This window comes from Haliotis asinina, chromosome 13, assembly GCF_037392515.1.
Source record: "Haliotis asinina isolate JCU_RB_2024 chromosome 13, JCU_Hal_asi_v2, whole genome shotgun sequence".
NCBI classification, from domain to species: domain Eukaryota; kingdom Metazoa; phylum Mollusca; class Gastropoda; order Lepetellida; family Haliotidae; genus Haliotis; species Haliotis asinina.
The window spans coordinates 29187876-29203428 of NC_090292.1; the positions used below are offsets into that span (position 1 = coordinate 29187876).

At 39.8% G+C, this 15553-nt stretch overlaps 2 protein-coding genes across 7 annotated transcripts in view; one reads left to right on the forward strand and one right to left on the reverse strand.

The window, feature by feature from the left end:
• Nucleotides 1–5937, forward strand: part of LOC137259264 (paired amphipathic helix protein Sin3a-like) — a 48361-nt gene extending 42424 nt beyond the window's left edge. For all 4 annotated transcript variants that reach the window (XM_067796897.1, XM_067796898.1, XM_067796895.1 and 1 more), the window contains exon 27: nt 1930–5937. In XM_067796897.1, coding sequence (XP_067652998.1) covers nt 1930–2175 — 246 coding nt within the window. In that variant the 3' untranslated portion in view covers nt 2176–5937. The remainder of the gene's footprint in view (nt 1–1929) is intronic.
• Nucleotides 5938–7891: 1954 nt separating this feature from the next.
• The window catches only part of LOC137259887 (mothers against decapentaplegic homolog 3-like), an 85895-nt gene continuing 78233 nt past the window's right edge, over nt 7892–15553 (reverse strand). For 2 of the 3 annotated variants that reach the window (XM_067797527.1, XM_067797526.1), the window contains exon 9: nt 7892–15066. In XM_067797527.1, coding sequence (XP_067653628.1) covers nt 14943–15066 — 124 coding nt within the window. In that variant the 3' untranslated portion in view covers nt 7892–14942. The remainder of the gene's footprint in view (nt 15067–15553) is intronic. The other variant, XR_010954714.1, reaches the window with a different exon arrangement.

Consider the following 15553-nt stretch of genomic DNA (forward strand, 5'->3'; position numbering starts at 1 on the left):
TGCTGTATCTGCAACTTGGTGTTTGCATGTATTCATGTGGCCACTATCTGGTCATATCCAACAGATTTGTGGGTTGTGGACTGTAAACTAGGGGTTGTGATAGCATGGAAAGATTCTACACACAAATTTGACGCCAAGGTATTAACATGCAGTCGCAGGTTGGTTTGATCTGGACAACTCAACCTTGGAGGATCATTAGCCTGGCGCTTTAGCCAGATCGCCCACCTCGCCCCTGCCTCTGTTATTTCCATTCAGAACTGCCTGGGTTTTTTTGTTCGGGGGAAAGTGACGTGACTGAAGAGTTGATCCAGATGCTTCTCTTGCAAATGATCAGAATTCACAAGGTATAGTTGCTGATCGGCTGATTTGATGGCGTACCTGATGAATTGAAGAGTTTAAAAGAGCCTCAAATTTGAACAATTTACAGATATGCCAAAAATTTGTTTTGCCATGCAAAGCCCAAATTTTCAGTGATTTGGGGCTATACTTATCCAAATTTGACAAGTTATGATTTTAGATGAGTCTAATAGATCATCAAACATACTTTGCAATGGACAGTTGGTGTTAATTAATCGCCACAGCATTGAACCTGTAGTAACAACATCATCATCAACATCAGCATCAACATCATCATCATCATCAACATCATCAACATCAAAATCATCATTGTCTTCATTATCATTAACCTGTGAAGATCAGTTAGAATTGATCTTCAGCAAACCATGCTTGTCGTAAAAGGCGATTAGTGGGATTGGGTGGTCAGACTCACCGAGTTAGTTGACACGTGGCATCATATCCACATTGTATTGATCAATGCTCATGTTGTCGATCACTGGATTGTCTGGCAGACTGTTTACAGACCTCCACCATATAACAGGAGTATTGCTCAAAGACTTTAATCAACACTCAGTCAGTCAGTGGTTGGCTGAGTATCAAAAATTTAATATCTGTCCTTTGATTGTGTTTGTTATGCATGAAGAAGGCTAATCCCAGAATTGTACACTCAGTGGTAACTGAAAATGTGGATTGTTGCTCATTGTGTCAATCACTGGATTGTCTGGACCAGACCTTAATTTGCAGACTGTTGTCCTTTGGCTTGATAATTTCTGTCTGTGTCATCAGCCAACCCCCCTCTCAGGGTTTTCAAATACTTATAAATGTTAGTCCAGTGGTAGTGTATGAAATATGGCCCATCCCCCTACCCAAGCCAGGCTAGCTTTCTGAGGGACAGTCTAAATTTCTGAGGGACAGTCTAAATTTCTGAGGGACTTACAGTTATCCAGCATGATGGTCTGGTAAAAAAATTTGATATTCCATTCATCTTGGTAAATTCAAGATACCTGGTCTGGTTAAATCCTGATGTCTGGCTGGGTTTTTGGATGTTTTCATACTCCGTGGCAATATATTCACAGTGTGAACTTGTCTCTTCTAACCAGTGCTGACCCGTGAAGGTCCTGGGGTAGAATAGGCTTTCAGCAACCCATGCTTGTCATAAGAGACTACTAACAGCATTGGGTGGTCAGGCTCACTGACTTGGTTGACACATGTCATCGGTTCCCCACTGTGCAGATCGATGCTCATGTTGTTGGTCACCGGATTGTCTGGTCCAGTCTCAATTATTAACAAACCGCTGCCATTTAGCTGGAATATTGTTGAGTGTGGCGTAAAACTAAACTCACTCACTCTTATTCTTGAAACATTCGTAGCCATAAGAAATTCATAACTTTGTAGGGCTGCGAATGTCTCGAGAATAAATAGCCTGATCTTTCGTCACGAAACAGTGATGACCTAACTGGTGTATCAGAGTTATCTCACCTTGATTTTATTGACATAGTTGATGGCCATTTAGCTGCAATTTTGCTGAGTGTGGGGCAAATCTAAACTCACTCATTTACTCACTCACTCTAACCAGTGCTTCTTTCGTTCCAGTCTCACAAACGGGTGTCTCTAAAACTTCACGAAAAGTTTATGATCTGGGTAAACAAATGGAGAAAAGAAAATGTCTCGCCAGAACTAGAAACATTGTCGTCACAGTGGATGATGGGTAAAGGGGAGGACATGCGACCTTGCAAGACCACGTGTGCAAAGACTTACTACCCCGACCGGGCGCCCTACTACCAGTATCACCGCTACTCCGTCGACTATTACCCCCAAGTGAAGCCCCCGCCCGAGTAACCAGTGTCCCACCCGGGGGGGAATGATAGCTCTGCTCTATAAGCAGAAACACTGACGATCTGTTGGAGGAGTGTGAGTCTATCGTGAAAAATTGAATCGATTATGTGAAAGTTCCGTGAAATGAGGTAGCGTGGTGCTTCTATGGAAACGATCAAGTCACTTTGTGCTGTAGGCAACCAAAATTGCCTGTGTTTCAAGTCACGAAGAGCTGTATGCAACCAAGACTGCCTGTGTTTCAAGTCACTGAGTGCTGTAGGCAATCAACAAAGTCGTTCTTTTGCTATAAAGCAACTCTGTCTCGTGAGGTTTGATAATTAAATCCAGGATGGATTACAGTTGACAATGGCATCTAGTTCATTCACATTGAAGAAATGGATGTTGAACACCCTTTTCAACTGCAACAGATGTGCTGTCGTATGTTGATGGGTGTGTGACAATGCACTGTTTGACGTCACATGTATGAGGATTGTTATGTTATGGGGGGGCATTCATAGTGTCCGGGGCACTCATGGTGACCAGATATTCCAAGGGGGAGGAGTCTTATCGTTGCTGAAGCTGATCAGCAGATATTCCACGAGTCTGCATGTTGTGTTATGAGGGTGTTTCTTTACCTCATAGCGTACGTGTTACGTGACCCAAGGCAGCATTCTCGTTAGCTGAAATATCGTAGCTGTGTACTGTCCATTTCACCTTCCGATGTAGTCACACACATAGCTGCTAACCCCTCTGCATTAACTTCGTGTTTTTCTCATGCTGACCTGGCTGCTGTTGTACAAAATGACCATACCACTAAGATGATCGTAACTTCCACAACTTAGCAAAGACTTACGATAGTCTTAGCACTAAGATGATCGTAACTTCCACAACTTAGCAAAGACTTACGATAGTCTTAGCACTAAGATGATCGTAACTTCCACAACTTAGCAAAGACTTACGATAGTCTGATGATTGTAACTGCCACAACTTAGCAAAGATTTACGATAGTCTTAGCACTAAGATGATCGTAACTTCCACAAGTTAGCAAAGACTTACGATAGTCTTAACACTAAGTTGATCGTAACTCCCATACATTAACACAGACTTACAACAGTCTTAACGTTAAGTTTGTTTTGTACAACTGCCCCATGGAGGCCCTTTCAATGTTATTGTACTGTCTCCTGTTTTCCAAATCTTTCACAAAATACACTGAATCTTTATTTAAAAATGTATTTTGTTGAAATTTATTATGTAAACCCCCACATCAGTGATTCAAGTCCTACATTAATTGCTTTCATAGATTTTGGAGAACTAAAAAGTGAGTAAGGACTAAAATGTATTTTGTGCTAAAACAATTCTGGAATTAATATAGCAGTTTCTTAAGGAACTAACGTGTAAAATAAAAGTTTCAGTTCATTCAATGAAGCGAGTTGAAAATAAAGATACTGACACAAGTGTTAATGTAGGGGGCTTGCTGGCTATGTATTCAGACCAATGGATGTCAGATGTAAACGAAGCAGTACATAGTAACGTTTTTATAGCAACGTTCATATAATCTGTCCTGTTGACTTTGTATACTTAACAGCAAAAGGAACGATGTTCTTGAAAACATGAAATCTCACAAAAGTAAGTGTATATGTTAATGTCTTCTGTTTAAGACCTTGACAAAAGTCAGCATTGCGTTTCTTTTACTGTTGAGTGTGTTTGTGTATCACCTGATATATTGTCATCAGGATTTTCCACAGGAATGCAATTCAGACTGGATTGAGGACAGGGTCCTGATCCACAAAGCTTTTATAATGCTACCCATTGCAGCTCTATACTTTATCATAGACTTACGAATGGCATAGTGGTATAAATATTTTGTGGATAGAGTCCAAGTCAGTTAAACACTAGTGTTTGTCTCTTTTAAATATGAAGCTGATTTTCATAACGTTCCAGTGAGTGATTTGTTACTTGCACAGGTGCAACGATGTATTACAAAATGCACTATTGAGTCTTAACTTGCATCAGGTGCAAGTCAATCTTTTAATGGGTAAACTTATAAGTAAATAAATTGACTTCTAGTAAATGATACAGAAACATATGTCAACAATAAAGCAGTGCAACTGGAACTTGACTTGTGCATCTAGGTTTACAGTTTAAATTGAGCCCTGCGTTACTCTCATTCACAGTCACAAGCATGTCACACCTACGTTGTCAACAGTGTTGGAGGTCTATTTACCCTCAATAGTTCCATCAAACAATTAAACCTTGTATCACTTATTTCAACTTTGAATTCTTCTGTATAACAGTTTAGTAAAAGAAGCAGTTTTTTACTTGGCTGTACCCTTTCGAAAGGAGCAATTGATTTGAAATCATGTGATAGAATAGATAACAAAGGAGTTACCTGTTTTCCACAATACTTTGATGTGTCTACTTCTTGCAGGTTTTTCTTTGGAGTTTCAGGAACCTGACAGACTTGACATGAAGGGTGTTACGTTAAGTTTTCATTAATATATGTGATCTGTAAGTAGGACTAGAAACTGTTATCAAAGAAAACTTCCTGTGAGAAATCCTGATGACAGGTATTTATTACTATGCTGCAGAAATGTGATTTTCATCGACTTAATCGGAGACCAATGAAGTCTCCATTGGGAATGATCATTTCCTGTTTCCAGTGCAAACCCTCTCTCTTAGCATAGATTCTTATTAAATGCCGATTTTGTAGAGAAGTTTAAATCAGTTTCTGCACCTAATTCTATTGGTCTGTGAATAATTTCTAAGACAATGAGGGGGTTAAGCCGAGTGGTTATGGCGTTTGCTTGTCACTCTGAAGATCCGGCTACAATTGCCCACGTGTACAAATGTTTGAAGCCCATTTCTGGTGTTCCTGCCATTATATTGCTGGAATATTTCTAAAAGAGGCCTAAAACTCACCCACTTGCCTATATGATGTCAGGTGCGGATCCAAACGTGAGATGTGGGGGTGCGCACCCACCCTTCTCTCCCGAAAAAAATTCCTTTGACGAAATTCCTCCTAACCTAACCTTTCATGGTATACACACACCACTTTCTCCAAGTTCCTGGATCCGCACCTTGATGTCTCTTCTCAGACATCATCGAAAGACATTATGGATAGTAGCATGGGAAGGATCAGGTGCTCCTGAGCTTTAGTAGAATGGATTGTGTAGTTTGGTAGGCGAAGCTGTATGGACGTGGTAATTGGATTTGAAGTGCATATGAAACTCTGTTTCTAAGTATAAAGTCAATTACGTGTTCCTGTATGGTTTGTGATTCAATTCAGGTGTCTGTCTAGGGAAGGCAGGGACATCTCTCTTTGAAAATAATTATTGATTCGTGGAGCTGTCTTGTCAGTCACCATGGAAACATGTTTATATTGTATTCATGGAGCTGGCCTGTCAGTTACCATGGCAACATTCTTATTGTATCCGTGGAGCTGATTCGTCAGTCACCATGGAAACATGTTCATGTTGTACTTATGGAGCTGATTTGTCAGTCACCATGGAAACATGTTCATATTGTATTCATGGAGCTGATTTGTCAGTTGCCATGGAAACATGTTTATATTGTATTATGTGTATATTATCAGTGCTACATTTCGGTCACCTTCCACTTATACTGTACATACATCACAAGTTTCATCGGGTAGAGGTAGCAGGGGCGGGAGGGGGTGGGGACGTCTCTACATACAGCGGACATTGCAGTGTCATCTTATCATTATTATGATCATTAATACTATATTATTATGTAAGAAGGAAAATGATTAAACTTATTTTGAAAACATTTTGAATTTGTTGTACATTTTCTGTAAATGATTTATGAGTTTATATTGTTGGGATCAGCGAGTTTAGTTGCAGCTCTTGGCAATATTCCAGCTTCATTTCTGGAATGTAAGTACCCACGAAGGTCCCGGGGTAGAATAGGCCTTCAGCAACCTATGCTTGCCATAAAAGGCGACTATGCTTGTGGTAAAAGGCGACTAATGGGATCGGATGGTCATGTTTCAACCAAGTCAGCAAGCCTGTCATCGGTTCCCAATTGCGCAGATCGATACTCAAGTTGTTGGTCACTGGATTGTCTGGTCCAGACTCGATTATTTACAGACCGCCGCCATACGGCTGGAATTCTGCTAAGTACGGCGTAAATCTAAACTCACTAACTCACTCACTCTGGAGTGTAAGTAATCAAATCTGGACCAGATAATCAACAGCATGAGCATCACTCAGCGCAATTGGGAACTGATGACGTGTCAACTAAGCCAGCAAGTCTGACTACACTATCGATTTGATTACCTCTTGCAACAAGCATGGGTTACTTAAGGTCAGTATTTTAACCTGATCTTCACGGGTCACATTGGAAAGATGAGCAATAAGTGATGATGTATTAATGGTATCCCGCATGACCCGATCACTGGATTGTCTGACCTATCTTCCTGCTATAGGAGGGTTGGTGTGAAGGCAATTGATGAAAGTGTTCACTCGTCAGGCTGAGGACACAGGTTTGATTCCCCACATGGGTACAATGTGTGAAGCCCCTTTCTGGAATGACCTGTGATGTTGCTGAAATATCACTAACTGCAGCCTGAAACCATACTCAATCAAGGGAGATAACTGAAGAGAAAAGTCAAATTTCATCCATTCCCATCAACATTGTGACTACACAGCAAATTTTGGTTAATCAAAATATTTGCAGTTCAAGTTCAACCTCACATTTCCAGGAAGATCTGGGTTAGGTCTTCAGCAACCCATGCTTGTAAAAGCGCCTACACCAGAGATGCCAACCCCAAAGTGTGGCAAATAGTAGTTTCAACGTTCAAAACGAGTAGTTCGACCTTAAAATTAGTAGTCAACTACATAAACAAAATCATGCTGGATTCTGAGAAAAAAATATTACGGTCACATGGTTAAATTGTTTCCCTCGGAACTAAATGTGAAAAGTTGCAAAGGTATTCAAAACAGCTTTGTTAAAATTACGTATGTTACTTGCAATCATTCCACTTCAAATATGTCTTTAAATTTGATGAATGGAAGGTACTTGAAGTCCAAAAATGTATTTCATCTTTGAAAATGTATGTTTTGTCTATATATCTGAAATGTAATGCATTTATTCGAATTTCGTAAGATTTCTAGTGGAATCATATTGGTGTAGTTTGAAGTTTAAATTTATAGCGACTACGATAAAATCGTAGAGGTTGGCATCTCTGCTACACATGGCAACTGAAGTTTGACAACACTCAGCAAACTCAAGGTTGAGGGTGTGAACATTCCATCAACTCGCCACCAACATCAATTTCAGGGTTGCAGAACTGTTGTCTAGAAATAGGATAGATCTCTATTCTCACCAACTTTTTCATCAGACTTTCGATGTTGTCGAACTTAAGTTCAATGTGTGAAATGTTGTCAAAGTCATGTTGATTAGAACCAACCAATTGCAGTCAACGAAACTGCCACATGACCGTAGGGGTGAAAGAAAGGATGGTGACAGCACGGCACAGGTAAATGAATTAACGAGTTTGTTGGCTTCATGTACTCCCGACACTTAACAAAGAGTGAACTGTCAAAATTTTAAAGATAGTTTGTTAATCAACTTTTATCTTGAGCAATGTGGTACTACTGAACTCAACAAACAACTTGCCTCTCGTGACCGGTGGTTGGCTTGGAATTTCGTCTACATGATTCTTGGTCTGCCACAAATCTTTTTCTGACCCTGACTCAAAACATCACAAACTACAGAAATCTTGGTAAATTTGTTTATTTCACATTTGAAGCACAGGCTAAGACAAGTAAAGCACACATGCCAAAAAAGAAATCGGTCATAAGCTTTCACTGTCTTGTCATCAGTAACAAGATGCCATTGAGATAAATCAACGTCAGGCATACTCAAGAAAACTTTCCCTTTGAGCAGAAAAACCAACATAAATCATGGAAATGGCAACACAAACATAAAATCTCACGATTGAAAAAAGTAAATAGAGCAACTTAAAATTCCTGAGAAACTGCATAAAAAAACAAATCCTGCAACTTTGATTTTGCTCCTGCACACATGAAAGAGGAATTTTTCACTGAATGTTGCCATTTCTGTCTGAAGAAAGTTACTTTCCTTCTTACAAGTATTTCATTACGTGGTAATTTGTGTATGTTGCTATTTCCAGGTTTAATGTGGGCTTTTCGGCATCTTTCTGCATAGTCTGCATACTTTCTGCATACTTTTCTTTGGTAGGCCTGACCTAATATCTCAAGTAATCATAGAAACAGAATACAAAATTGTCTGTCTTACTTTCATTTTCATCATCTGCAAATTGTACAAAACACATCCTCAAACACTTGGAAGTTTGAGCAAAATGTCAAAGATTGAACTACCTTAATCTCAATGCATGCAGTTGGACACACTACTGATCATTTGTCAGACCCTGATGATCACATACATATAATTAAGGGGTTAAAAATTTGGTGTCTGCTTCAAATATTGATATAACTGTGTCAGCAGGGTTTTATGCCACTTTCAGCAATATTCCAGCAATAATATGGTTGAGGACGTCAGAATTGGGCTTCACACATTGTACTCATGTGGGGAACGAACCAGGGTCTTCAGCGTGTTGAGCGAACGCCTTAACCACTGGGCTACCCAACTGACAAACCTTGAAGCATAATCAGTGTGGTGCTGTAATTCATGGTAAATTGGGAATCAGGAACCGCTCTCAGCAACATTTTGGCAATTAGAAATGGACCAGAATTGGCCTTCACACATTGTACCCATGTGGGGAATCAAACCTTGGTTCATCGAGACATGGGTACGCTTTGACCACTGAGATTCAAACTTGATTTTAACTTCAGTACCTAAGAGTGAGTGAGTGAGTTTGGTTTTACGCCGCTTTTAGCAATATTCCAGCAATATCACGGCGGGGGACACCAGAAAATGGGGCTCACACGTTGTACCCATGTGGGTCTTCGGCGTGACGAGCAAACGCTTTAACCACTAGGCTACCCCACCGCCCCTACAGTACCTAAGATGACAAGTCTCTCTCTATAATAGAATGCAGAAACCATGAAAATTATTTAAAATATTTTTTGTGAGACCCCCCCAAAATATTAATATTTTCTGATCACAAGACTTTCGCTTGAAGGCCAAATTGACATTTTTCACTCGAAATGATAGATCTGTTTCTTATGCTTTATACCTTTGTCTATACCCTTTGAAGTCTTAACATTTCAAGACAGATCTTGAAAAAAATTGAAAAAATAATATTTTAGGCCAGACCAATTTTATTTCATGTTTTGGCGATTTTTGTTCTCAGACAACCTACAGACACGAGGGAAAAGTTAAAACAATAATATTAATAACAAAAATAAATTCACCACTAAAAGCAATTTCCACATAAATCATTCCTATCACAAATACTGTTATTAATCACAAATACAGTTTACAAAACTGCTTACCTAGGAACAGCTACCAGTGTTTTGGTGTCCAACAAACTGCCTTGATTAGTCAAAGTCTTGCTCTCCTTTATGTTGAAATTAGGATATTATTTTTTGAGCAGTGAAAAAATACAACCTGCAGATTTGCAAAGCAAGCAACAAAAATTGATCTGGCCATAGTTTCCATGATCGTTGACATGGATACAGAATCTGTAAACTATCAAATAGAAAACTCAAGGGATTTTTAAAAAAGTGATTTTTTATCGTTTCTGACTTTAGACTTGTCATCATAGGTACGCTCTAAAAACGCACTGAAAAAAAAAATGAAATATTTTAGTCTCTTTCCTGATTTTGTCTTGCTTCAGGAGTCAAGAATTGAAGTGAAATGGGCTTCAATGCTGTACTTAAGAATATTTTGTTCATAAGACAACGTGCATCTGGCTGCAGGAACTAGCCCAGGCCTAAGCTGGACACCGTCCTGCACGGAAGTCTCAATACCCCACTAAGACACATTATACTGACTCTGAACGATCCAGTCATTGTTTGTACCGATTAATGAAAAGACCAGACAGGGACCAGTAAGTACCGGTGCCATATTTAAATGTGTCTAGGTATGACAGAGCCCTGCATCGAACCCAGGACTTTCCACTCTCTGGGTAGATGCTCAAACCACAACACAACTGTGGCAGTACCCTGAAATAGAAATCTGTCAAGGTAAGTAAGATCAATGCAGCCTCCTCATAGAATCGATTAATTCTTTTGGTTCCTCTTACTATCAAGTATCAAATGGGGACCGCGGTGGGCGGTTAAAGGTGCCAGGTGAGTGATCCACAAGCTTTGAGGTGCTGAGATCGAGCCCACCTGTGACCAAGAGTAAAAACCTTCGAGTCAACTTTGTGTGCATACACATTGTTGTCACAACCCCTAATGTACAGTACACAATCCTGTGCACTTAAAAGGAGCCACAAATCCATTGCGACTATGATCATCTTCACACCAAATTTTTAACCACTTGAATGACACAAACATGACGTATATCACTGAGATTCGTTGATAAAAATTTGATTGCAAAATATCATCTGCCTAAAATATTTCTACACTTATTAAGAATGTTCTATCTGTATTTGCTAAACTGATCAACAAGGATGAGAGAACATTTATATGGCACATTAAAACAGAGACGACATTCGTTCCACACAGTAACCACGGTAACTGCTGGCAGCACTCGGTGATAAACATTCAAAAATTCAACTTCTCGTCCGTAATTGGTAGGGCTGGGACAGGTAACTCAAGTGGGTCTTAAATAGATCTGGGTACCCACTGGGACTGGTACCTTAAGTGCGTCTTAAATAGATCTGGGTACCCACTGGGACACACAGAGTTTAGTCTTTCGGCATTTAGCAATATTCCTGCAATAACATGGCAGGGGCTCGTCAGAGATGGGCTTCACATACTGTATCCATTAAGTCTTTCAACGATTTGATTTGATTCATTGAAAATCGAATCTGACACCTTTTATTCAATTTTCAATGAACTGAATCAAATGTATGGAGAATCGAAGCAAAAATTATCAAATCAAGGGTCTAATATCAAAAATCGAATCATACTGGGGTCTGGGTGAATCGTTGCAGCCCTATTGCCCATGTGGGAATTGTACCTGGGTGTTTAGAGTAACAAGCAAGCTTTAACAACTGGGCTACGCCACCACCCCTGCATGCATTCATGTATACTTTCTGGATAAAGACCAGCCTTTGTTAGAACTTCAGTGTGACCAGACCAGCTATTGTCAGAACATTCATGGCCCTCTAAGCCCATAGGCCCATTCTCCAACAAACCGTCTACATTCAAAGTTTAGAATATTTAGGGCTATGAATAAGGGTCCAGTGAGTGGGGTGGGAGAGTGGGGGTGCATTAGATTGTGTAAATGGGGGTCAGGTTGGGTAAATATGGTTCAGGTACCAGAGTTGGATTGGGCTACTGAGGACTGAGTCATTTAGAGGTTGGGTGATTAGATGTCGGGCACCTGGGTCAGATTGGGTGATTTGGGATGGGTACTTCAGTTAGATCAGGTAACCAGGGATAGGGTAATTGAGTCAGTGCAGGTAATTGCAGGTATCTGAGTCTGATCAGGTAATTGGGGTTGGGCATGTAAATGGGGATCGGATACCTGGGTGAGATCAGGTGACTGGGGATCAGATACCAGGGTCAGACTGGGTGATTGGGGCTCAGGTACTTGAGCCTGATAAAAGTAATTGCATGTATTTGGGATCAGGTACCTGGGTCAAATTGGGTGTCTGGTACTTCAGTCAGATCAGGTGACTGGGGGTCGCATACCCGAGAACGATCAGGTAATTGGGGGTGCGGACCAAGGTAGTAGATGTGGACTTGTCCCAGCCCTTATAGTTGGTACACAATTTATAGCAATATACTCATGTATTGTTAATATACATACACAGAACACTACACCTCCTCATGTTCAGGGTGCAAGGACATTTGTTCAAGGGACTTAATTTGGTTCAATCAACCTTCTGTTCGAATGACCTCATCACTGAAATCTTGCTCATCTTTACAAAAAAAATTATGTACATAAATCATGCATGTTCACTGTCTCATTCTCATTACACCTTTTTTATGACTATTTTGTATTCACATTAAAAGCACTGTCATTAAGGAATATTTTAAATATAACTCAATATTTTGATTTAGCCTTCATGCAATAATTTCTAGAGAAATCCTTTCCTCAATCACTTACACACATCTGCAAAAATATTATTCAGGTTTCTTTGAGTGGTATGTCAGAAGTTGGGAAGTACAATATAAAACAAGCTTTATGCATAAAAACATATCTTGTTCGTGAGCACATAACAACGGTACAAAAATCGACACGCTGCACACATGAATAAAAGAAGCTGTTATCCATAAAGTTGTTCTATATCGTATTCTTCTGGTGTCAGTTGTTCTCAACTTCTGCGGAATTCTGTGGAATTTCCTACAAAGTTCCATTTAACAATAGTGAAAGTAGTGTTTCAACATTGGTTCTATGTCTAACTCAGTTAGAATATATGAATCAGGACAGTTTTATTTTTGATGCTAGTTGCTGAGCAACTGACTAAAATCAATGATTTTATTCACAATCACATGTACATGAATGTTTCAATAATAGTGATCGTGATTGGGTGTTGAGAAAATTAGTGTTTAGGAGCCAAGCTACCAAATTAAAATTTTGAGCACACAATGTATCACCTCCATAGAATACTTTAACAACAATGTTCAAATCATACGACATGTGAGGAATTTTCTCAGAAGAACTGCATCTTTCCTACAATAGGCCAGGCCACTTTAACTTCCATTTTCACAGACTGTCCATTTGGGGACAAAACAGAAAACAACATTAGTTTTTAATGAAAGGGAATCAATAATTAATGTAATAATGACATTGTATCTTCAACCACCTGTCTGGGATGAGTGAGTTTGTTTTACACCGCTGTTAGCAATATTCCAGCAATATCACCATGGTGGACACCAGAAATGGGCTTCACATTGTACCCATGTGGGGAATCAAACCCAGGATTCTGGCATGACGAGTGAGCGCTTTAACCACTTGGCTACCCCAACACCTTATCAGGGATAAAAAACATGGTCAACCCGCCATTGATTTCGGGGCAACATGTATCTGAATGAGGGACTGCATGTTTTATCATTTTTGGTAAGTCTAAATGACTGACTGAGTAAATGACTGACTGACTGACTTTTACGCCGCTTTTAACAATCTCCCAGCCGGGGACCCTTCTTCTGAGCACACTTGAGAAGGTAATGTATGCTCATTGCTCACTCACAAATTCCATGAAGCAATCTAACTTCTGACTGTGATCACAGATGCCTCTCGATATTACAATGTTTGGTGCTGAATATTGTTTTTGTTCCATTTGTATTTATAAAAAAGTAGGAGCCAAAAAAGCGGAACTCATGACTGGAAAGTAAAGTGCTCTGGCTTCATGAAACAGTACTTATGACATTACAATAACAGACCAAAGATTTGCTTTCAATTCCATATTCCTCCTTTTCACACAACCCACATGCTGCAAACACAACCAGACTGATACTGTCTTTCATATGACCAAGCTCGGCAAGACAATGTACTACAAACAGTGAAAAAAGCTAACCACACAAAACTAAATATAACCACACAAAAATATTTCGTTAGTTTTACTTTAAAGTTGGTTTCAATAGGTCCCCAGAAAAGAAAAATATGTTCCTGACTGGTATGCAGGACACTGCCTTATTTTTCCTGATTCGTAATTCCAGCATTCCTAATTTTAGAATTTGGGGATAAGAGTTACCTTCCCTTTACTAGCTAACTGCCATATTGTTTCCATTCTTGATATTCCTGAACTCATGTAGCTTGTAATATTTCAACATATCAATCGTCAGTGAATTTATTGTAGCTTTGCATGGCATGAGAGACAATAAAGGATCATCAAATCCTGAAAAAATATGTTTGTAAAATGTTTGTGGGTTGTCTTAGTTGTGTGTGGCCCTGTGATATGACATAACAGCTATTGTGGTGCTAACAAAAATATCTGCCTGACAATCTATAGAAAGCTTCCTGGCAATCCAAACTTTTGTAACCATGGTGACACTGAAGCCATGGCAACAGAATATAAGGTGATAACCAAGGTAACTGGCTAAATTGTCCACAGACAGCTTCTAATGAAACTCACTAAGAGATCAGAAGTTCAAAGAGCACAGGCTTGTCATAAGAGAGAAAAAGAAATATAACCTCACTGAAGCATGTTACCTTGGAAACAGCAGCCTCGCATGTGGTATCCAAGGAAACTGATTCAGTATCAATAGATTTCGAGAAAGTTTTTGGCATACTGCATAATGTACTAGAAATCTATGATGGATACATATTTGTAATTGTATATTGAGGCAGGGAGACACAATGCCGGGACGATGAAACAATGTTCAATGACTTGTGTGCATTCTACCCTCCATCATTCTGTACAAATGTCGCTCAGCCATGTCTCCGTGTTTCTTTCCACTTCACATAAACCAATATGTCTCACTTCACCGGTATCAAAAAAATCACTGAATGTTTGCAGCATTCACAAGAAATAGTCTTCACTTGGGAGAGGTGGTGTTGTACTTTCGCCATTATATATGACCTCTCAATGTCATGACCTGTGTTTTGACCTCTGTAGGTCACAAAGCTGGGGGAAAAAAATGCACTTGATCTTGCTCTGACCCTGTAGGTCATGACAACAACCTGACCTGTACAGGTCAGAAGCTGGGTGAAAATCTGCACTTGACCTTGCTTTGACCTCTGAGGTCACAACAACGACCCTGACCTTGACCCCTAGAGGTGATTATCTAGGACATGCTGGAACAAGGGAGTCCAGGCGATCCCATTTGTGTGAGGACTCGATCAAGCCACTGTAGAGGACCGTTCAGATGGATTTCAATCCAACAGGGCGTGCTGGTGACTGTCTGACGTCTGAAAAGAAATGTTGAAATTCAGCTTTAATAAGCAAAATAATTGCTGTACGGAAAGTTACTGAACAATTGTGGACTTTTAAAATTCACAGAGTATAAGAAAATGAAAAGAAAAGTTTGTTTGGTTATTCTTTAACATCACACTCAGCAGTATTCCAGGAAGATGACAGTTCGTAAATAATCGAGTCTGGACCAGACAATCCAGTGACTGTTATCATGAGCTACTGCCTATGCAACTGAGTTACAATGACATGAATCAACCAAGTCAGAGAGCACTTGAGACCATTTCTTGCCTCTTATAACAAGCAAGGGTTGCTGAAGATCAGTTCTACCCTGGATCTTCACGGGTCTGCAGCTTGCAGACATAGCCCAGTAAACTGCAATGTGATTAATTTTAATAAGGTTGCCATGTATTTGGCTTAACTGTATGCCCTCATGTAGGATGTCTGAAAGGTGGCTGAGATAAAACATCAGCTGGTACACATGTG